Here is a 23,130-nt window from a genome sequence, read left to right as displayed (position 1 = left end):
AATAATAATAAAGACGTAGAAGAACAAGAGTTTGATTGCTTTGCAGCAATCAAACTAATTAATATTACTGTATTCTGCCGCTGCCACAAAATCGCAATATGTGAGTAAAGTGCCATATGTGATATATCTCTGTGCTAAAGTTATCATTGGTAACATGAGTACTGTTTATGTGTGTAAAATAGCCTCTTACAGTGCTGTTGGCTTCTTGTGAATAAAAATGAGAGATTAACACAAATCTGAAGAGGTCTAATGAAAAATGATATTGTGCATTCTCAGTTTTGAAGGCAGTACTTACACTTAGAAAAACATTTTTAGCCACTAGACATTTTAATACATTTTTTACTATAGTTTTTCCCCTGAGAAGGTCTTGAAACATTTTACATTAACACTTGTGAAACCATCATGGCAAAAGTAAAATAACTAAATCCAGAAGGACATGAAGGTTAATCAAAGTACTTCAAGAACTGGTGGGACAGGTAGTCTAAAAGAGTTCAAAGAAAGCCTGCCAGTGCAGAACAAGACTGGCAGAGGTAAGAAAAACATTTTGCTAATAATGGAAACTGAGAAAGTGAAAAAACTTTCTGAATGAAAGTGAATAGAAAAGATCTGAACGTGAATAGAAAATCAGAATTAACAGGTAAATAGATGTGCCAATTATAAGAGTTGCACAATCAGGTAAAAATTCAAACAGAACTCCAAACATTCAAAACTTTGAGTAGTTTTAAGCTTTTGTTGTGCTGTAGTTATAGATATCCATGCTGAATTCTGTCAACAAAATGTGGGCCCTTGACAGACGTGTGAGGCGTTTCTGAAGGCCGGTTCTCTCATCTTTTATGTCACGGTCTTCTTGAAGCAGGGACGCATTTTTTTCCTTGTCCTGAAGCATCTGCAGCATCTCCCTCTGCAGCTGGATGGCGGTCTCCTGTAGCATCTGGTAGCGGATCACCAGGGGGATCTGGTCAGCTAGGCGCTGGCCAGCAATCTGTGGTTTAGAAAAGAGCAAGTACAAAAGAAGCCAAACTGAGCCCACATAAAAGCTGTGTATCTCTCTTTTCTAGTGGAAGCTCAAAGTAGAATAAATCATAGTAAAATGCACTGAATGACACTGATGATGTCATTTTACAGGCATTTTAAAGAGCACCAACTGCTTGCTTGTTTAAATACATTATTAAACAATTTCTATGTGAAATACTTTTTTTCACATGACTGCATATTGAATTCAGAATCAGAAATACTGTATTAATCCCAGGGGGAAATTGCTTAGTTAGCAGAACAGTGTGGAGCAACTGAAACATGTCTCGGCGCATGTGTAAACATAAAATGCACATTTCCAAGAGTTTAAATCGAGGCAACTGGACTCAAGGTTTGTTTTTTTAAGACGTTTCGCCACTCCCCCAAGTGGCTTCTTCAGTTCTGCCACTTGGGGGAGTGGCGAAACGTCTTAAAAATACAATCCTTGAGTCCAGTTGCCTCGATTTAAAATCTTGAAAATGACTATGACCTGGATGAATGAGAGTATCCACAGATATAAAATGCACAGCATTGCAATGACACTTACCTGGTAGTAGGATGTGAAGTGTTTCATCATCTCTTTTAGGGTGGCGCCACTGTCGTTACTGTTCCCAGGTTTTGAAAAGGGAGGAAGAACATTCTGTTCTTCCTCTCTCTTCCGCTTCCCTAACTTCCTGCTGTATGTACTGTCCTGAGTGTAAACAATCAGCTCCATCTGGAACTGAGTCCTCAGTATGGACTCTGCTGCAGCCTCCTTCTCATTTCTGATGCCCTCAATCTTCATCTAAATCACACAAAAAAGATTGGTTGATATTCAGAGGTGTTTGGTAGCACTATATGTATACTGCAGCAAAAAACACAGAACCTTAGCTGTTTTGATGAGGTTAGGAAATCCAACAAGGCTGCTCTCTGCCAGGTCAAACAGCTCTTTCTTCACAACTTCTAAAAACACGAAATGAAAAAGGTCTGGAAATGTAAGTGTCTATCTCGTATTGTGTATTGTGGTGACCTGGAATCATTGTAGTATGCTGATTAAACATGCCTGCCACTTCCTTGAGTTTCAGGAGAGCAGGTTCTTCCAGCTGTTTGATGTGCTCTTGCACCATCCCCTCAAAAGTCTTGTAGTTGATGAACCCTGGCAGTTCTCTTCCGCGATACTTTCGTTCATAATGAGCCACCTCTTTCTGGATATTCCAGTTGACTGCGATAAAATTCACTTTATATCAAAGCTGAAAATCTAAAACTCTGTCTTTTTAAACTAATACTGTTGATTCTCTTACGTGTTGTTCCAGAGTTCTCTATGGTTTCCTTCCATGCTGTGAAATGTTTTCTGAGAATGGAAAAGATACTGGACCTGACTCCACATTTTAGCTCCTCCCCCTTGGTGAGGTTGATGGCATCCTGAGTAAATGCTGTCACTCTCTAAGATATAAAGCAGGACAGATTAGTTTTTAGGCCACTCTTGGTGATAAGATCCAGCTTACAAACTCACATCAATGAGGAAACCCAGACTCTTAGTTGCATCAGATGGGGGTCCATTGCCGTATTTGTCCAGCTTTGCACGAGTCTGTTTTAATTTCTTGTCTATCTGCTCTTCCAGTCGAGGCAGAGATTTCTAAAGGAACCACAGATCATTATTAGCAGTTGGAGAGTTATGAAGTTATGTGCAGATTTATGTCTGTGAATGCTCTCACACATCCAGGTCATGCTAGGTGGAAGAATTTGAATGTGAGATAATATGACCACTCCAGTACCCCCTCAGTTCTGCTGCTGTTGTGGTGGCAACTGTATGGGAAACATGACACAGCCACAATGGCAGCAGAACTGAGGAAGTCACTCAGGGTGTGATGAGACCTGTTCAGAAAAAGCTATGAGTCCAGTTGCCTTCATTTAAACTCTTGCACCTCTGTGCATATAAAATCTTTTAATGAGAAGTACTGACCTGGATATGATCAACCAGTTCCAGGGTGAGTTTTTCTGCCAGCTTAGGGACAGTGGCCTGGCCTTCATCATAGACAATCCTGAAGCACATATGATAAGTTTAAGCAACACATCTGCCGCGCTGCACAAACTTGCACACACTACATTAGAACATACTGGAAATACGCATGGTCTTTGAAGAAGGCTTCCTCCCTTTCTGTTGCTTCAGTAAGAGACACCCTCTCTGTGATCTCCTGCTGGCCCCTGCACTTGACCATCATGTAGCCTTTCTTCAGGGGGATGATCTCATTAAGAAGTATTTTAACCATTGTCTCTTCTGTGCCTTTGTCTACCAGGTCAGGCTTGGTTAAGACACCTGAAATGTTGGTAAACATGAGAATGATCGTACATCCTCTGAGACAGTGCAAACATGTTACGTATGAATAAAGTCAATTAAAGTGTGATATTCAAAAGGAACACATTTTAATGCCATCCACCTGCAGTGCATGTTACCTCTCCAAGTCTTCAAAATCAGTTACACATACCCAAAGTCCTCTCTCCATTGGGGTCCACCTGCTGCGCCATATTCAAGGCCTCTGTGGTTGCTATGTCCACGTTGCATGGAACAACCACCAGGCTGATGGTCTCTTGTTTCTTGATGAATTTCTGAATCAGTCTCTTTATCTGAATGTGTACATAGCAAATATGTTTAGTTTAGTTTGTCACTATAAAAAAACAAATAACTGTAGTATTTTAAATTTTCTCTTTTAACAGACTGGGTTGCTGGACTAGATTACCAGATCACAGATGTTCAGTGGTTGGTTCTGTACAGCCACCCTGGTGATGCCGGGCAGGTCAATGAGTGTCAGGTCTGGCACATCAGGGGAAGCAATCTCAAGACTGATGAGGTCTTCACTGATCCCAACCCCGACCCCAGCTATTTTATCTTGAGCTGAGGACAGACAATTTAATATGATGATATTAATTAATGAAACTACATTTGACCTCATTTAATCGTAAGCTGTATTCTGTACCTTCTCGAATCTTTTTCTCCACATCTGCAGGATTTTGTATCTCTTCCATGTAGCCCTGGTAGCTTATCTTTCCATTCCACTCCTCTCCCTCTTTCTTTCTAGTCATCTTCAGTTCCAGTGGACATCTTGTCTGGATGCCTACATTTCAGAGTGTGAATAATGACAGAGAGAGAAAGTTAAGGTAACGTCCAGAAGATTCCAAAAAGATTCATTTGGTCTTCACAAAGTTATATAATAAAAGTTTTCAGATTTATGCAGGTTGTGACGCCATTCTCCTACTTCTCCAGTTAGTAGGGGAACAGCGCCATCTGTAGTCCGGCTTCCTCAGCACTGTGTTCCAGGTGTGGGACAGCAGTCTGGCCTCCTCAGCACAGCGTAGCAGGAGAACAGCGCCACAACCTGCATAAATGAGCTGGCAGACACGTCACCGGTAACATCACGTGACTTCTGACGAAGCTACAGAAGTGGTCGAAACATGTCAAGGTAACGCACACTGGTCTGACTAAAAAAGAAAACTTTTATTATATTACATCCAGAAGAATCCTGGAGAGCAGACATTTTAGAAATACTTAAGTGCTCAATGCTTTGGATACTGTAAACTGCAGGTAAACGTAGGTCTCTCATAACATTTTTCCCATTAACCACTAGATTCCAACAAGTTTCACCCCAGCAAAGCTGCAGGTGTGTGTTTTTTTTTAGCGACGAATCACTCACCAGTCCCTCTTGGCAGAGACACCCCGGACAGCGCCTCCAGCACCGAGCTCTTGCCCGAGCTTTGGTCCCCTATCACGGCGATGGCAGGCAGCGCCAAGTCCTTCTCTACACCCAGAGAGCGCAGAGAGTCAATGAGGTCAATGCAGGGACGCACCTTCTCCTCGTACTGATGGTTCAGGCTGTTCATGGTGCTATAAGCCGCTGTCCGCAGACGTTTCAGGAGCTCAGACAAAATCAGACAGGCAGATGCGCAGGAGGCGGGTGGATCAGTGTCGCTTCACTTAGGTTTCGTTTCTCCTCCTTTCGGTGCGCTCAAAGAGACCGACAACAGCAACACCCTGCATCATCCATCGAGAGAATTTACAGCCTCCGTTCTAATAGGCAATAAAACAGTTCCTGTTTTATTTTTATCAACACAAAATCCACGGAATTTATTTTTACACTGCAAAGAAAAAGGAGAGTTACTCAGCATTCCTACTGCCATAACACATAGAACGTGGCTAAGACATGATGAATGAAATGCAATATAATAATGTAATAGAAAGCTTCAGAGGAACATATTTGTCTATTTCAACATCACATCTTTTGTTTATTTTAAAAAGGCAATGCGAACCACATTCTTTAACTTTATCTACTGTTTGTGCAGGAAGTTACAGAGGCTTATCACCAGAAAGGCGATTCTTCACACAAGAGTAGACTTTGAACAGTCACAATATTCAATCTCTTTCACCCTTTAGCATGAATTTATAGATGCGAGTTAAAGTTGCTGTTAAAGGTTTTTCCACTAAGCACAGATGGGGGTCATTCCTCTTTGTGCCTCACTGTGATTTTCCACATCACCTTCACCCAACTCGTTGAGTTTGTGTTGTCTCCACCTGCTGGTCACACGGCCACCTGGATCTACTGAGTGAGACAGAGATAGGAGTACTACGTGGTATCAGCAGGAGCCTGAGCCTGATACTCTTGGTGTGTCACCACATTGATTGACAAGTATTTTTTTTCCCTGTTCAAATGCAAGGTGGGCTGACATGTCTTTACTGCTACTGAAAAAAAAACATTTAAAAATGGATAAATTCAAAAGAAAACACACACAGACAGACGTGTATTAATTAATCGTAATAGACTTAAAATTAGACAGTTGGAGAGTAAAACTCCTACACAGTAAAAAGCAGCAGCATGCAAAATTTGGCCCTGAATGAAAAGAGAGTAGAAGCAAGTTTTACTTTTTCACATTGTTACTCAAACTCACTATACTTTTCAGTACCTTAGGACAGACAAAAACATAATTTTCTTCTACTTAAATTAGTAAAATTGTTGTATAAACAGTATAAAAATTGCATTTGCATTTTTAAACATTCTTAAAAACTAACAAAAAGAGAGCACTGTGTGTTTGTGTGTGTGGCAACCAAGAGGTCAAAGGTTAGAGGTAAATCATACGGATCAAACAGACCTGAAAAGGTATATGAGCTATTCATGGACAAATTTGTACAACTTTATTAACATGTAAAATACCATCCACACTCAGTACATGGACCTGTACACGTTGTCATGGATTCCAGAATATTATGTGCACATGGATGTTAAATGTTATACTTCATTACACTGAGGCAAGCCACATGCTTGGACAAAAAAAACAGGATTTTACGAGTCATATTAATGTGAACAAACAGCAACCAGGCATTCTTTGATTATTATACAATACACAAACTGCACAGCTTTGTATTGTACAAAACAATGATTTTTAAGTACTACTTATTGTATGTACAGATGAGCCCACTATTATCACTGTGGTACTGATGTGCTTTTTTTGCTGGGCTTTAACAGTTTATGTGGATACTATGGACATGCTTCATGTTAAGAATTTCCCTGGAGTCTGAGGATAGCATAGAAAACGTCACAGTAATTTGTAGCAGGAGCGGCCACTTGTAAACAATAAGGGAGACTGTCCCCCTCTATATTAAAATAAAACAATGTTCAGGAGAAACGAAACCACAGAAGAAGAAGGAACTGCAAACTGAACTGGTTGCATATACATTTTTCTTTTCTTGCACAATTTTTGTATAGTGTATTAGGCAGAATGCAGTTGCTGCTTTTGGTTGCTATACTTTTTTTTAAAAATAATCAAAAAGCGATGCAAGGCTGATTTAAAATGTTTTACACATAAATATTACTATGATTGAATCATAAATACCCTTTATCAAAATGCATTTCCTGTAGATTAAAAAAGACGATCTTCTGATCTGATAAATTTTCAGTAACGGATCAGGGCAGTGGGAATCATGTAAACGTTCAGGTTTTAGTTATAATGCATATTACTCCCCATCGTTTCACAGAGAGCATATTAGCACACGAACAACATCATGCAGTTAAAAAGTTGAAGAATTATACAAACACGTTTTCCTTCTACGGACAGAGTGCAAACCAGTTTGAAAAAGACATCCAGTCAAAACAGTGTGTGTCAATTACCAAACACAGAGAGAGGACCTGTCACCAATGTGTTTCAGACTACAAGAGATACGACATTCAGCAAACAACACCTCTGAAGGAGAAGGAGTAAAAGACTATGTCTAATACTTTTGTACAATGACCAACAATATCTACTTGTATCTACAATGGGTGTATTTTGACACCTTTGAGACCTTTATTATCACCACCATTTTTTTGTTCCTTTTTGGCACAGATAGACTGATCACAAACTCTCATCACACCCTGACTGCCCTGGATAAATGAAAAGGCACGGCTACATTTGATTAGAGTAGGAGGTGGGCCCTCCCACCTGGCTGTACTCAGACGCCTGGCCGAGGTTTCCCTGGGTGTTGTAGTTTCCTGAAAGGTCAAAGCTTCCTTGGTTGTAGCCTGGCTGCTGGTTAAAGGTGTTGGCCTGTTTCTCAGATGCTGCACCTGCAAACTTTGAAGCCCCTTTGTGCCAGCCGGTCTCCTTAAAGACAAACCAGATGTTGCCAGCCCACAGAACAAAGTTGAGAAATCCAAAAACCTGAGGAAAAGAAGAAAGAAAGATATTAACTGTTTTCTGAACATTGTTTAATTCTTTAACTACTTTAGTCTTTTGAAACTTTAATCATCCTCAAACTGTTCAGCTTCATTAGAAGTAGTTTGCTTCCTTTCATAGTGATCCATTGATTACATTTTTGAACTATTGGATTTTTGGTGTTTTTCTTCTTCAAATTTATCATCTCAAAGATATTTTAACAGTGCTTTTAATTTCAGCTTCAAATAATCACAGTTGAATTTTCTCATTGCTTCCAACTTTCACACCTTCCACTGGTGACACTAGAAGATGAATTAACCCATGGTGCTCTGTAAACTGAAACCTCTATTTCAGCTTTAACCTCAGTGTTTTTACTTTACCCACCACATCATGTGAACCTACCACTGAGGTGTTCAGTCCAGACCAGCGAGGTCCATGCAATGATCCACACTTGTTGGTCTGAAGCTTGCAGGCAGGGATGAGGAGCTGCACCTCATCTGGATCAGTGGCCACTTTCACATCAGACAGGGCCTTGGCCCAAGCAGAGGAACTGACCAGCCACATGAAGGAGAACACTACTGTCACTACAAAGTCCTGAAAGAGACAGGCAACGAAAATAATCCTGGTCATTTTTCAACCACAACATAACACTACATTTCTTTGTGAAAGCGGTGTAATGACTGAGACCAGTGTACTCACAATGAGTGGCCCTCGACTGGTTTCACGGTATTTGTTTTGAAAGAATATGTAGACGACGGTGGCCATGAGGGAGTACAGGAAGGCAAAGACCGCAATAGTGACAAAGAACTCTGCAGAGGATGAGTAGTCTCCAATGAGGAACACACGCTCCCTCCTCATGGCCTCACATGCAGGTGCCTCAATGGATACCTGGTACAACCTGACACACACACACAAAAAGAAAATACAGTGATCAAATCCTACCTTTGATTCAAAATATGGTCTGTGGCGATAATTTGACAAGATGTACACAAAGATGTCCAGTTTATTGATCATACAGATGCTTATCCTCATGAGTAAATCACTGTTATTTGAAGCTATTCTTGTTTCGCCCCCTCACCTGAATGGATAAGCAAAGTCGATACCAATGCTGAGGTTGCTGCTGGCCTTCTCCATGCAGTCCACACTAACCCGCAGCTGCCCAGAATATCCACCACATGTTGCAAATGCAAAAATGGCAAAAAGCTGTAGAGGGACAAAGAAAAAAAAAGTCAGCATGCTGTTTTTTTCACAAGTTTTGTTTTAGATATACACATATGCACAAATCTATAGTTTTACAATATGATTCTGGAACAATGTCTTGAAAGAATTTGCTGACAGTTGGTCTAAGGTGAGAACAGAACCACTCAAGAACATAAATGCCTTTTGGCTGGGGGGGGGGGGGGGGGGGGGGGGGGGTTGTGAAAATATGCAGGAATGGGACCATGTGAGGAGATTTTTTTGTTAAATCTAAGGGTTAGTATTTTCTGTACACTGCTGTGTGACAAGAAAAGTGATCATGTTTACAAAACACAAGTTTCTATAACAGTGCATAGATTTTGTTTTGATTCTTAATCTTATGTGCATGTGAATTATGTTAAATTCTTTGTCTGTTTATCTCTTTTAAAGAGAATAGTCTGTATAATCTCTTATTATGTATTACAGTGAACTATTATCATTTTTATGACCATAATGTTTAAGGCAAATTTACCTGCTGAGTATCCACTATGTTGGTTATAAAGAGTAATATATAAAAATTAAATGGTGCAAATATAGCCGCATACACACTGGAGAGGGGACGCTTTAATCCAGCTTTGTTATGCTGCAGCTGCGCTAAGCCTTCAGATAATGAAACACAAGCTGGAAAAGACTGCTTGAGGAAAATGTAATGGAAAATGCTGCTATCTGATGAAAATGAACAGACTTAATCCAAAAGAGCTGTCTTTGTACTTACTTAATAAATAATAAATAGGCAGAATTAAAAAAAACACACTCGAGTGAAAAGTCAACAGCAGGTGAAGCAGGCTGACTGTGTTCATTTGGCAGCACCCTCTATCAGCGCCCTATACTTCACCATGAATAATTACACAAAACATGTCTGACAAAAAGAAAAAAAATCCCTCCTGACCTAGTTCTTTTCATTTAAAAGGGGTTAAGTAGTTTTATTTAGGTTTATTATTTCAGCTTATTATACTGTATGTCCAAATGTACCATAGTTTTAATATTTTAACCATTACATACCCTATTTTACAGTGCATTTATTTTTAACAGTAAATCAATGAGTTTCCATCAGACAAACATTATTATATGAGTGGAGCAATTCATAAATAGATTTGGGTGTCCAATAAAAGAACACATTATCCACCACTTTGCAGAGCATCACTGTAAATAGACTTAAACTGTTTGTGTTTGCTCAGGTTAAACACACAGTACAGAAATGAAGGCACCTGTGAGGATTACCACCATACTCATAAGAATAATCATTTGATACACATTCATTTGTATTTATGGGATAGTCTGCCACTGTAGTGATTAAATAGGCCTAAAGAGACACCATGATAATGGAAGTTTTGTTTTGCCTGTGCCTGCCTCATGATCCCTCATGAGAGGGAAAATTAGCTCTTCTCCCACACTTCGCTCTAAAAGTGAGCAGTCATTTTAATGACTGCTATTCAGTACATAATGACACAGAGCATAGCGGTTTATGGCAGTTTGACAGCTAATGTTTTTTCTCTGTGTGAGCTAATGTGATATATGCAGTCCAGTGCAGTGAGGAATGCTCTGATCTGTACATTGGAGAAACCAAACAACCACTCCACAGAAGAATGGCTCAGCACAGGAGAGCCACCTCCTCAGGACAAGACTCAGCTGTTCACCTCCACCTCAAAGACAAAGGACACTCCTTTGAGGACAACAACGTTCACATTTTAGACAGGGAGGAAAGGTGGTATGAAAGAGGAGTCAAGGAAGCCATCTATGTTAAGCTGGAAAAACCTTCCCTTAACAGAGGTGGTGGCCTCAGACATCATCTTTCCACCACATACAATGCAGTGATTCCATCCATTCCCAGGAAGTTTACACATACTCACAGTAAGAACAAAGGGCTGTCAACCAGTCCCCCTCCGGCAGTTTCATAGTCGTTAGCCAGACGTTAGACACACCTGGCCCCGTCAGCCAGAACATCACAGGTAAGTATGGAAACGTTTAGTGCTATTGTTTGTAAGTTTTTTAAGTTTTACCCAGACCCACCCACATAGGTCTGTAACCACATATAAACCACGTTTCCCCACCAAACAGTTAGAACTGATGAAGCTGCTTGCAAATTAAAGCCTTCCCAAACTCTGGAAGTTTTATTCATAAATTTTGCACAAGCCAGAAAAGAAATTACATTTTGTGATTTCGCAACAATATTAAACTACTGAATGATTATGTAAGTGTGAAATTGCTGTGACAGATAATAAGGTGTGAGGTGTGTTATTGTTATTGCAGCCTCCAGCAGTGGTTGGTAGCCATAGCCATGTAAACATTTTAGTTAGTTTAAGTTTAGCACAGAGCCTGAGAGGAGGTTCAAATGGGTCGATCAAATATCTGACATGTCATAGCTCTACTTTTTTTTCTGTCAGGTTAAATCAGTATTTATTTTAGTAATGACCACTAACAGAATTGTTACCATGACATAAAGTTTAAAGTTTAAAATTTGTTGGTTGTTTTTGATATTTCTTAACAGTTTGTACAAACCTTTATCATCCATCCATTCATTATGTGAACCTGCTTCGTCACGAGGGGCTGGAGCCTATCCCAGCTGTCTGTGAGTGAGAGGCGGGGTACACCCTGGACAGGTCACCAGTCCATCACAGGGCAACATACAGACAGACAATCACACACTACGGGCAATTTAGAGCCACCAATTGACCTAACAAGCAAACAAATTGACCCCCCCCCCCCCCCAAAAAAAAAAAACAAACCAAAAAAAAAAAAAAACACTTCTTTGGCTTACTGTTCCTATGGGTCAAATCGGTTTATAATTTCTTATCGGTATGAATTTTGTGAATACAAACCAATATCAGCTTCAGTCAGATAAAGAGGCTTTCAATTATGACCACCAAACATCAAGATGCAGAAAACATGTAATTGCAGATACATGAATCATCTGCCCTTAATATACTCCCTCTGTTTCAGCCCAGTTGTCCATATAAAGCGCCCACAGCCTCAAGAGTTCTCACAGCTGTAATCACCATAATCAGACCTGACGCCTTGTTAGCATGAACCTCCCCTTGCCATTATTATAGGCAGCTGGACATGCAGCGTGCCAGCGGCTGGGGAGGATACAGTGTGAAGAGCCTCTGCCTCTGGAGGGCACTATCAGATCACTGAGCTGCACTACTGTACACTCACACTTACCCTGGGAATGTGTGTATATGTGTGTGAGTGTGTGTGAACATGTTCTTAAGCAATTTCCCCCTGGGAGCAATAAAGTATTTCTGATTCTGACTGTGTCATAGTGCATAGAGATGAATGTCATCTTCTCTGCCTAAAATTTTAGGAAAAGTGAACTCCTGTTCATCACATTTGTCTGCCACACTGTTTTAAGTGTTTAAGTGTGTTATGTGCTTCGGTGTAAACTGCTTGCATGCTAGCTTAAATGAGCATATGACGGCCTAGTCTTACTGACAGAATAGCAATTAAAACCCATGAATTAAAGAGAAAATCCATGATACACATAAACATTTATATTCCATGAAGACTTCATCATTAAAGAGCATGAAGCAGAGCAGGTGCACATGTAGAGTAAAAAGATTCACAACTCCTCCAAGCAGCTCATTTCAGGTCTGACCAGATTGAAGCAGAACAGTAAAACCTATTTCCTGTTTATTCCTGCAGCTCCAGGCCTCAGGTGGAGGCTAAATGTTGTGTGTACCTGACTGTCATGGCACACAGCTGGAAATCGTCTCTGCTGAAGTGTTTTCAGTGATCTGCACTCTGTAGCTTTGGACTGTTCTGAGATATGCTCCACCACGAACAAACAGGCATGCTTATCCAATTCACATATTCAGCTAAATGATATGCAGCTCGAAGAACTGATATATGCACATGGTGGCATGTCCTTATCTGAGAAAACAAACAGAAGACATAAAGTGACCAGAACTGTGAGAGAATAATACAGGCTCCTAATTATCATAAACACCCCCTGATAAACATCTCTCTCCCTCTCTGTTTGCCTATATACTTGCTCTCTCTCTCTCTCTCTTTCCTGCAGCTGCCTCCTCTGCCTGTGATTTTCGGTTTGGGTTTAGCCCCTCTCATTTCTGGCTGGGGCCTTTGAACAGGAGAGCGTGGCATTGTAGAAAGAGGGTGGATGCTAAGCCCCGCGCCCCCGTGTGTTTATCTGCCTCTCCCAGCTGGGCTCCTCCGGGAACAAGAGAGAAAGAGAGAGAGAGCAAAAAGGAGAGACAGAGAGAAGAAGAGAGTAAAGCCAGGGCACAGGAATGAAAACCGTCCGCAATGCAAACAAAGCTCTGAAACATCTTCCTGTTCGCCTTTTTCTCCCCTGACCTACATGGCTTTGAAAAGCAAAGTGCTATTGAAAAAATAGCAATTTGTTTTCAACTCAGATATTTTCACACTTCAATCAGAGATCAAATATGTAGCCTGTGATATTATCTACAGATTCAAATGATTGAATGTGGAAAAATGTGCAAGGATTCTGTCTGCGATTGCAACCCAGGCGAAGCTGGAAGCTCAAATGAAGATGGGAGTGAGAATGGTGGAGGAGTGAAAGCTGGCTGAGGATTATGAAACTGATCCAGTGGCTTCAGAGTTGACCACCAGCACTCAGACCTACAATCCAGAACACAGTCTCCTCTGTGAAGAACAGGGAAATGAAGAGGGTGTAGCAAAATACAAATAACCGACAACGACAAGCAGAGAAAATTTAAAAATGTTATGTGAAATAAATAAAGTAAGCAGCGTGACAAAAGACACTGGAGGAGCTACTTAAACACAAGGATGAGATAAGAGCGGCAGAGGAAGCAGCAGAGGCTGGAGGTGAGGAGCACATGAAGTGGCAAATGAGCTAAAGGAGCTGATGAGCTGCACTTGACATTTTTGCAAACCTTGTCACAGATGCAACACATGCCGTCCACCTGCTCTATTCAAGTCGACAGAAATCGTTCTGGTGTCAAGTGTTTGCCTCAGGTGGAGAGAGGAAAAAAATTGCCTCAGATGTTCACCTCTGCCTGCCTGACTGGAGAGGTGGCGAATATAGGACACTCTTTATGAATTCACAAAGATGGAACAGAGTGTGAGGCGGAGAGTGAGAAAAGCATGTCTCTTTCAAATTGCTTATAATTCTACTATATTTTGGATTCAAAGTACACAGTGATGTAGACAGTAGATTGTGTGGTGTGGAGAGGAGACAACAACAAGCATCTGAATGAAGAACACTTTATAAATATAAAGCATACACTGTGTGGCCTTGTGCATATTTTGCACTTGCTACTGTATGTCTTTTGTAGGGTTTTAGAGTGGGGTGGATACTAGCAAATCAAAGCTGTCTAGTGAACCTATTAAAAAAACTGTAATATCAAAGATAGTCCTACCATTGCATCATTGTGGACATTAAGATTATGATTAAAAGTTACTTTATTAATCCCTGTAGGAAAATTAATAATAAATGTAATCATGCTTTCCAGAATAAAAGTAACTGGGTTGTGTCACAGTTATAATTTAACTGAGGGTAACCAGGGGTAACCAGATTACATCAGTGACCAGACAACATGAGAGAAAGGAGGAGAAGCAAGCAGTGCTGTATGTTAGCAAGAATCTGACTATGATAAAATATGATAAATATAATTCAATATGTTTCAATACATTGTCATACTGTAACTAAGGTGATAAATGTTTGCTGATCAAATTATATTATAGATTAGCCTTAAAACAACATTCAGAGTGACTGTTGACTGGGTCCAGTCTACTTAAGATAGCACCATTGTGTCAATGTCACATTTATTCAAGGGGTTACATAAAATCATAAAATTAAAGTAATCCAAAAAAATGTTAGTGATGCTGTGTTATCCAATGAAATGTGTCACAGTTAAGTACAATTAAGGGCATCCATTTTGTTCTAGCCACTGAATGTGAAATCTGAATGCCCTTCATCCATGTTTGTAACTCCACTTGTCTGAATTAGCCATGTGTTGTCATGCTTGTGTATTCATACAGTATTTCCAATTATTTAGATGCTCATGTTTGTGCATGGCTGCATGTGTGACTCTGAATTAGCATAACCACAGCGTGCATGTGAGTGTTTAAAGGACTAGATGTGAACGTATGCGATCGTGGAGTAAAAATACCTTGCTTACTCCACTCAGGCAGAAGCATTTGCCAGAGTACACACACAGGCACACACACACAAACACAGGCCTACATACAAACACAGTCTCACTTGCTCTCACTGCTGCAGCGCGCCAGTGTGAAAACATGAGCAATTTTACGCCAGCTAGTTAACTACAAAACAAAAATGTCAAACTCAAATGGACTCACAGTAGGGAAAACAGACCAACATTTTAGCTTTTGCATAACACTGATAATAAGTCACCCTTAATGATATACAAAAATGTACATTTACTTTTTGGGTTTTTTGTTTTGATTTACTTAAAATGCATACAAGTTTCCACCCTCCTGGGAAGTTTAGTTTTAGATTAAATAGCCACCTCTATTTACAACAAGTATTACATTCTTATTTTCTAACCTAATACACCTAATAGATTCCCTTCACATCCTTTTCCTACTATTACAAGCCTATACTTATGTCTGATCTGCTACTTTAGTCAGAATACCCACCTAATTTGTTGACTAGTTACACAAAGAATACAAGCGTCAGCTAGAAAGCTGTCTGATCTTTGCTTCAGTAGCAGCACCACCACAGAACAAAATCAGCAGCTCATTTAGCGGTGGCTAATCCCCCCTGCACAGGGAGTGCTTTGTGCCAAGCATAGCCCAGATTCATCTTTCCCTCTATCTCTCGCTGCTCTCCCCCTCTGTAAGCTTGACTGACCACAAGAAAATTTCCATTTATTTTTGAAACAGTGTCCCTTCTTGGTGCTTTTCGTACCCCTATGGGGTTTCCATGGTTACTTAGTCAAGTGACCTCACTGGAACCCAGCTCCTGTGTCCTGCAGTCAGGGACAGTCAATGCGCTTATGGAGCAGGGTGAAGCTGATGGAAATGGATCCACATCCACAAAGTTTATGTATGGGTTTATTACGACAGCAGGTTTTTATAAGTTAGGGACCACAGTTTAAGTGTAGGGCCTAGAATAAAGACCAATGAATCACATGTGAAGTCAGAACTGTTTACAGATCAGTCACATACATGTCACTCACACTTCTTTCAAAATCCATCCATCCATCCATCCATCCATCCATCCATCCAAGGCAGATAACAAACTGATCCTCATCCTACTGAAAAAATTACCTTCAGTCAGAATACAACGTGTCAAAGTGGCTTGAATGGTCAAACATGACTCCACAGTTACAGTTGTAGTTGTTGTAACAGTGACAAATACTGTCTGATAACCTCACAAGCAATATGAGTATAATAGTGGTTTTGTGTAACTGTACAGCATGAAAAATGATCAAACAGAAAGAGAAACACTTGGTATTGTATAACACATTGCTTATCAATATTATAGCAGTAATATAATTATGACCCTGACCCTTTCACAATATTAGGCACATTTTCACCTCACAACTTCAAACTTTGTAATATCTACATTGCTCCACATCACAAAATACATTTGTTTTTAATATGCTCGCCTGAATGCCTATTATAACATGAGTTACCAGAAGCTTCTTTTTAACATTACCACCACCAATAGCCCTGTGGACAAATGTCATGTAATCCAGCCCAGAGCACTTCTGGTGACTGCTACATATACTGTAAATCACACTGACTCAATAGGGCATGTATGCACCATAATAGCCATGGCATGCCAGGTAATCCTGCTAAAAGACCATTTGCATGGGTTTGTAAGTTTTGTTTTGGAAAGATGTTTCATATGTGTGATCAATATTTAAAATAAAGTGTCTTTTATATTTTCGCTAAAACCACTTTTGGTTTAATGGATTATAAGAACGTGCACTACTGTGACTTCAGCCTGTCTTTATGACATTCCTCTTTCCCCACACTCTTTTCTATACACACAGTCTCAACACCTATGTTCCTTCATGTACCTTGTGTGTGAGGGGGATGTCATTAAAGGAGACATGTTCTCCTACAGGAGAAGACAGGTTAACCTTTTCCTGTCTGAGTCACAGATGGTGACCCGTCGTTGCCTGGTTGTTCAGGAGACAGAGGTACAGCTCTGAACTGATGGGTCAAGCAAAGGCCACATCACATCCAGGGGGTTCACCAGCAAACAGAACCTACAACCCACCAAGCTGAGCTGTGACTGGAATGTGAGTTGGACAAAGCAGACACCTGAGTCAATTTGTGGAATGTGGAAACCATTTTTGTTTGTATATTAAATAAATGACATAGCCTTCATCAGGCCTTTGTTGAAGTGCCAATAGAAATATTTTATTACTTGTAACCTCTGATCCAAATGTCACCCCTGAACCGACATCTAGATTCCTTTAGTTTGTAGATTCTGACAGTTTAGACATCTGCCTTGTATTAAACCATTAGGTGTAGCTTCAGGTTGAGGCTTGATGATGAAGGACGTCCAGATTGAGTACTGCACATGAATACTGGTAATATGCCAAAATACTTATGATAGAGGAAATAACATATTCAGTAATTCAGATTCAGACAACTATATTGACCCCAACAAAGCTTATTCCATCCCACACACAGTAAGGAAAGCAGCTTAGTTAGATTATTAAGATGTTCATTTAAGAGTATACTACAAGCTTAATGCCATCTATTTCAGCATTTAAAAGAGGTGTAATTTCCCCCCAGCCTTGTGTCCCCTTGTCAAATGGAGCCGAGTTATTTCAGTGCTGAAAAACAGATCTTTGACCTGGCAAGTCTCTTGTGATATCTGTCAACAGCTGTCTCCAATCTCACTTCATCTCCCTTTCACTTGTTTTCCTTTGGTACGTGTGTGTGTGTCTGTGTATTACTCATGCTGTGGGGATATATCTGCTCAGCTGATCACATTATGGCAATATGCGCACTATACAAAGCACTGTAAAGTGACAGAAACCTGACCTTATGTGTTCTTAAGCCCTGTATGAATCTGGAAATTGTGTTGCAGTGAACAAGTTTTAATTTTGGAACCCTGTTTGAAGATTAATTTTGCTTTGAATGAAGGAAATTTAAATTACCCAGAGAAATATTTTATTTTTTTTCTAGGATGAATCTATTAATTTCACATACTTCCACAGTTGTCAGAAAAGCATATAGTATACAGTGACTCGATGTGCATTGTCCAAGGATGTATGCAGTTCTGATGAGTAATACGTTTTTTTTCTACTGTAAATCCTCAATATATATTAATAATTCTGCCCTAAATCCAGGACACATTGTAAATTTCATGTCTTCACTCTGCCTGTGTTGACACTGTAAAAACAAGCATAGTCACTGTAATACAGAGGCCAGGTCTTCAATTATACAAACAAGCTTTTCAGAATCAGAAATACTTTATTTATCCCCGGGAGAAATTGTTTTTGTAATTTCTACAGCACACACAAAAAAAAACGCACAAACTATGATCTGACCCCCTGAGGGCAAAGTGAGCTGGAGTACAGTAAGGTACTGAGGATGACTTCATAGGACAGCAGGTCAGTCATGGTTTTGGATGTGAGGATGACCCTTACTCATAAACTCAGACACCGAGTCAGAGACTTGGTGACTCACCAGCCTGAGTTTGGTACAGAAAGCCAATGAGTTGATACAGTAGGCTATTTGTTAAACAGCACTGTGTGAGATGGTACAACAGGCTGACAATGCTTCACTGCATGACAAAATGCATGTTTATCATTTGCATCATGTGCTCAAGCAACTGTACACTTTTGCTCTTTTTCTTCCTTCATTCCATCTTTTCCTCAAATACACACATAAGCATGAAGACACACACACACAGACAAACGCACACTGTGAAGAGTTTGGGCACATCTCAAAGGACAGCTTCTGCATGACTTGGTCCATGGTGGAGAGGAGGGGACCTTACAGCTGTTTGGAGCAGAATATGCCAGCTACTGACTGTGTGCCAAGCAGGCCACACACACACACACACACACACACACACACACACACTCACACATAGCCATGAAACCATCCTCTAGAATCTCCTGCAGACATGACTGATTATGAATGCGCTTTATTCTTGTGCAGCTCCAGCACTGACTGATGATGCAGGAAACCTACTTGTCCACTGCAACATCTTAGCTAAGGTTAACATAACCTTTAAACAGCCTTCTGTTTGTCCACATGACCAATCAGCCATATACAGTCAAGGGTTCATCATTAGCAAAAGAAATGGCAATCGCTGAATAAACAAAAGCCTTCAAAGCCCGGGGGGCATGTAAACAAACCAAACGTGTTTCTGCTGGTGTCACATTGCAAAGAAATTTACTGCAAGCCTTTAGATAATGAAGCATGATTATCATAATTACACAATATATATGCTTAGATGCAATAGACTAGCAGCCTGATTTTTTTAAGTTTTAATCTGAAAACTGGAGCTCATCAGAATTACATCCACATTAGACAATCCTGCCTCTTATTTTGTGTTTGTTTTTGTGTTATTGCAAGTATTACAAGCATTGTAACAATTGGTAATTTTGGGTTATTTTAAGTCCAGCCTTTACCATTTGTTGTATTTGCAGTGTAGTCATCCAATGTATAAACACACTTAATAATTTGCTGGGGTCTTGTTGTATTGCAGCGCACTAAGCCCTCCATGGCCACCTCACTGTGTTCGGTAACACACTCAACAAAACAAGTATTAGTAGGTTCTCTGAAGAATGCAATAGGAAACATGGCTGTAGTTATGTAGCTCCACTGCTATAACCTCATTGTGACCCAACCATCCATGTGTTGTGTAGGAGAGTAAAGTGAAATCACTGGCACCAGATATATAAAAACGTTGTCAGCATAATGACAAAAACATCCCATGACTTGCAGGGAATGATACAAGAAACATTGCAAGGATGCATATATGACCTCATTTTAATGGCAGCTGTCATATTCTGACTTTTAATTTGTGTAACTGGCCTGACTATCTGCAGGCTCCTCACTTTTTGTCAACCACTATAACATGTACAGTACATCATTTTATATAACATATAAGTCGCCCTTTTTTTTATCTGGATGTGACTTCTCTCAAGATAAATATAAAATGAAAACTACAGGCTGGAAGCCATTTGGTGTGAGATGATGCTCTTTAAGATGGAGTCAGAGAATAAAATGATAGCAGAGTTTAGATACATCCTTTAATCTACAGATGCATCCTGAAAGTGCAACACTGATTTTGCTACAGGGAGATCCCTTTTCCAGCAATGTCCCAACTGTACCACTGAGGGGGCAGCAGAATGACTCCTGGGTCACAATTTGAATTTTATGAGCTCGCTGGCCAGCAGGAACATTAGCAAGGTTGCCCTCTCTTGGGACGACGGTTGTAAGGAATAAAAGTTGCAGCAATTAAAAGGTCGCTTTTATAACAGAGTCGTGAAAGTTTGTGTGCGTGTGTGTTTAGGAGGAGGGTGTAAACATGTATCATAATTTGCATATAAATCCATGCTCACGCCTCCAGGAAATCAGTGGATCAATATGTCACTGGATGTCACAGGACGGTGTGCAGTCATGCTCACACTATCACACATGCTTCCCTAAACACACTCACCACACACACACAGGTAGGACAGAGTGTTTTCTTTATCATGCAGATGGTGCTTTGGATCATCTGCTTGTTTTTTGGCTCTGGACCGCAAAAATCACAGTGAATTTGATCACATGAAAACAGCTGAGACGGCCGCATTTGGGAACTCACCTCAGTGATAGACATCTGGGTTTATCAGTATGTATTGTGTGTGTTAAAAGTGTGTTTGAGTGACATTCAGGCTAGTTTAACATCTAAAAAAAAAGCTGACCGTTTTTATGTGATTTTTATGGCGCGCAAACTGCTGCTCGGGGATTCTCTGCACATTTGATGGCATTTGCAAAATTGGGAAAGACAAGTCCTCTCTCTCTCCCTCTCTTACACACACACACACACACACACACCCTATCTTAGCAAAAGCTGAGTACCCTCATGGCTACAGTAATTTCTCTAAACTCACATCAAAGAAATGCATTTATCTCTTTTGCTCCAGGCTTCTCTGAACTGTACAATAAACACTGGAGTCAGACAGAAAGAGGTAAAGCTTTAACTCAGTCATAGCTAGGACACCCCGTTCTTACTGTTGATTCCTGTACTGTAATATCATTTGAGTAAAATGGGGACATTTATGTGGACTGGTGCAAAATGCAAAGTGTTGGCACAACGTGTCCGAAATAGCATAATTGAAACGCTACACCGCGGTTTCCCCTGGCACGTTGTTCTCACGGAGCTATAAATCCTTACATAAACTTAAGCCTTTTAGTCACGGAGAAACGGATCATAGTAGAGATTATTGCAGGAAAGGTGTGAAAGAAACACAAACACAACCATTAGAACAACAAAACACAACACATGCCTCTAAGTTTCCACGCACAGAAATTCGATATAATAGAAAGAGAAATGGAAATGTGATCGTAGCGACGATCACTGCATATCAGGTGTCTTATTGCATAATACACGATGCTTTTATATTGCATAATTAAGTTACTGTAAGCAAAACACTAAGTTCGAACTCACCCATTCCAACACACGGATAAATCCCAGAGGTAATTTGAGCACTTGAAACGTTCCCGCAGATGCAAGCTGCAAGACGACAAAGAGGGAAGATGAAAACAATCTTATTTCTGCCATCAATTAACCACACATCTGACAATTGAGCGGCAATTACGCACATTCCTGGCACAATTTTCCTTCTGTCTCACTCACCTGGTTAGCGGAGTCCATTTCAGCTGCAACACACTTGATTATTGTTATTTTTTTCACTTATTTAATTGGATGTGAAACAAACCTCAGACCACAAACCAAGACTCGATTGATGTGTCTGTCGCTCGTTAACAGTCAGTGGCTCTGGGCTTTGATCCCGACTCTGACCGGAAAAGCCCGAGCCATCCTCGATCTTTTTCTTTTTTTTTATTGTGGAGGGATGCATTTGTTTGCCATGGAGACAGGCAGGGATTGGTCTCCAGAAGGAGGAGTGATGCCTTTATTTTTTTCATTGGAGGGAACCTGTGAATTGAGCGGCCTTTTTTATTTTTTTATTTGTTTACACATTATGTGATAAACATTATTATGTTTATCACATTATTCTTTGTTTGCCTTTTATGCGTGTGACAAATTTTTTTGTGGTCATATTGACATCGTCTCTAGACAAAGATTCAGACTTTTAATGAGTGTGATATAATATTCATGAGTATTGAGAGAAAAAAATAATTTGTCAATAAAAGCACGGATTCTGTCGTTCTACTTTCAAAACCACTCTCAAAGCATATTATTCATTATCATTCACATTATAGGTTTCTCACTTTGATTTCTCTGCTTATAACAATGTTATACAGTATAAACTCTTTCAGAGAGCTTATTCTGTATAATTATTTAACAGTCACTGCACTAACATACTGCAAATGTAAAACATTGCTATTTGCTATCATTTATGTTTTTTTTTCTTCACACACCCACACACACACACACACAGACGCACACACACAGGTAACTCTGTGTGATGATGCTTTGGCTCTGAATGCCATTTATATCCAGAGCTGGGGCAGTTTGTCATCTAATGAGTTTGTCAAGGCAAAGAAAGGGCAGAGAAAGCCTGGGTCTCACTGCAGGCGAGATGATAGGGAGCGAGGGGGGGTTCCTTCCCTGAGTCTAATGACAATTCCTTTAAAGCCAAGTGCAAACTGCTCTGACAGCGTGGCTAATTTTACAGCATCTCTCCTATCGTCTCGTCTTCTTTCATTTTTTCCCAACTCTGTTGCTCCCCATCGCCTCCCTCTCTCTCTCTCTCTCTCTCTCTCTCTCTCTCACACACACACACACATACACACATATGCATATACACACATTCTCTTTCTGCCTGAAGGGTTCTGTCCATGCGATTAGAAAATCGTTATCTGACTGGCTAATATTTTCACCACAGGAAAATCAAAAGGATCTGAACTAGAGAAATGAAGTCTCCCATATGTTCTTCATCATTTTTGTTAGAATCTGTTAATATAATGAGCTGAGACTTGACCATGCAGGTTCGTGCAGGCTTGGCATTTGATCCGACCGCACAGTTTGGTATCATGGGAATACTATGTGGAGAGTAGTTTATAATCAAAGAGAGAAAGCTTCAACGTCCTCATCAAGCACTGTTTAGT

The 23,130-nt window shown here is 40.2% G+C and overlaps 2 protein-coding genes across 2 annotated transcripts; both read right to left on the bottom strand.

The window, feature by feature from the left end:
- Positions 1-237: 237 nt before the first annotated feature.
- LOC114435629 (interferon-induced GTP-binding protein Mx-like) lies at positions 238-4,985 on the bottom strand. The gene is made up of 12 exons (XM_028405494.1): positions 4,680-4,985; positions 3,966-4,103; positions 3,729-3,883; positions 3,477-3,615; positions 3,109-3,307; positions 2,954-3,032; positions 2,504-2,626; positions 2,292-2,433; positions 2,054-2,212; positions 1,877-1,953; positions 1,559-1,795; positions 238-982 (listed from the first exon to the last, which is right to left on the bottom strand). The coding sequence occupies exons 1-12, from the start codon at positions 4,864-4,866 to the stop codon at positions 722-724; spliced, it is 1,896 nt and encodes a 631-aa protein (XP_028261295.1). The 5' UTR covers positions 4,867-4,985; the 3' UTR covers positions 238-721.
- A 2,415-nt stretch (positions 4,986-7,400) lies between these two features.
- synpra (synaptoporin a) lies at positions 7,401-21,817 on the bottom strand. Its single transcript, XM_028405531.1, has 6 exons — positions 21,695-21,817; positions 21,506-21,571; positions 8,747-8,871; positions 8,368-8,566; positions 8,071-8,262; positions 7,401-7,674 (listed from the first exon to the last, which is right to left on the bottom strand). The coding sequence occupies exons 1-6, from the start codon at positions 21,710-21,712 to the stop codon at positions 7,420-7,422; spliced, it is 855 nt and encodes a 284-aa protein (XP_028261332.1). The 5' UTR covers positions 21,713-21,817; the 3' UTR covers positions 7,401-7,419.
- Positions 21,818-23,130: the final 1,313 nt, after the last annotated feature.

The sequence above is a fragment of the Parambassis ranga genome, chromosome 5 (genome assembly GCF_900634625.1).
Source record: "Parambassis ranga chromosome 5, fParRan2.1, whole genome shotgun sequence".
Taxonomy (NCBI): Eukaryota; Metazoa; Chordata; class Actinopteri; family Ambassidae; genus Parambassis; species Parambassis ranga.
Note: the sequence above shows the minus strand (reverse complement) of the source record. Positions and strands in the feature narration are given on the sequence as shown.

Bases quoted from the DNA above. Each gene is read 5' to 3' on its own strand.
- synpra (XM_028405531.1), bottom strand. The intron at 8,872-21,505 runs GTGAGTTCGAAC...GTCCCTCTACAG, and splicing joins TTATCCGTGTGTTGGAATGG to CTTTTTGCCATTTTTGCATT. The intron at 8,567-8,746 runs GTGAGGGGGCGA...TGTGTGTGTCAG, and splicing joins GACTTTGCTTATCCATTCAG to GTTGTACCAGGTATCCATTG.
- LOC114435629 (XM_028405494.1), bottom strand. From the start codon at position 4,866: ATGAACAGCCTGAACCATCAGTACGAGGAGAAGGTGCGTCCCTGCATT. The intron at 3,033-3,108 runs GTATGTTCTAAT...TATGTGCTTCAG, and splicing joins AAAGACCATGCGTATTTCCA to GATTGTCTATGATGAAGGCC. The intron at 2,434-2,503 runs GTGAGTTTGTAA...TTTATATCTTAG, and splicing joins GTCTGGGTTTCCTCATTGAT to AGAGTGACAGCATTTACTCA.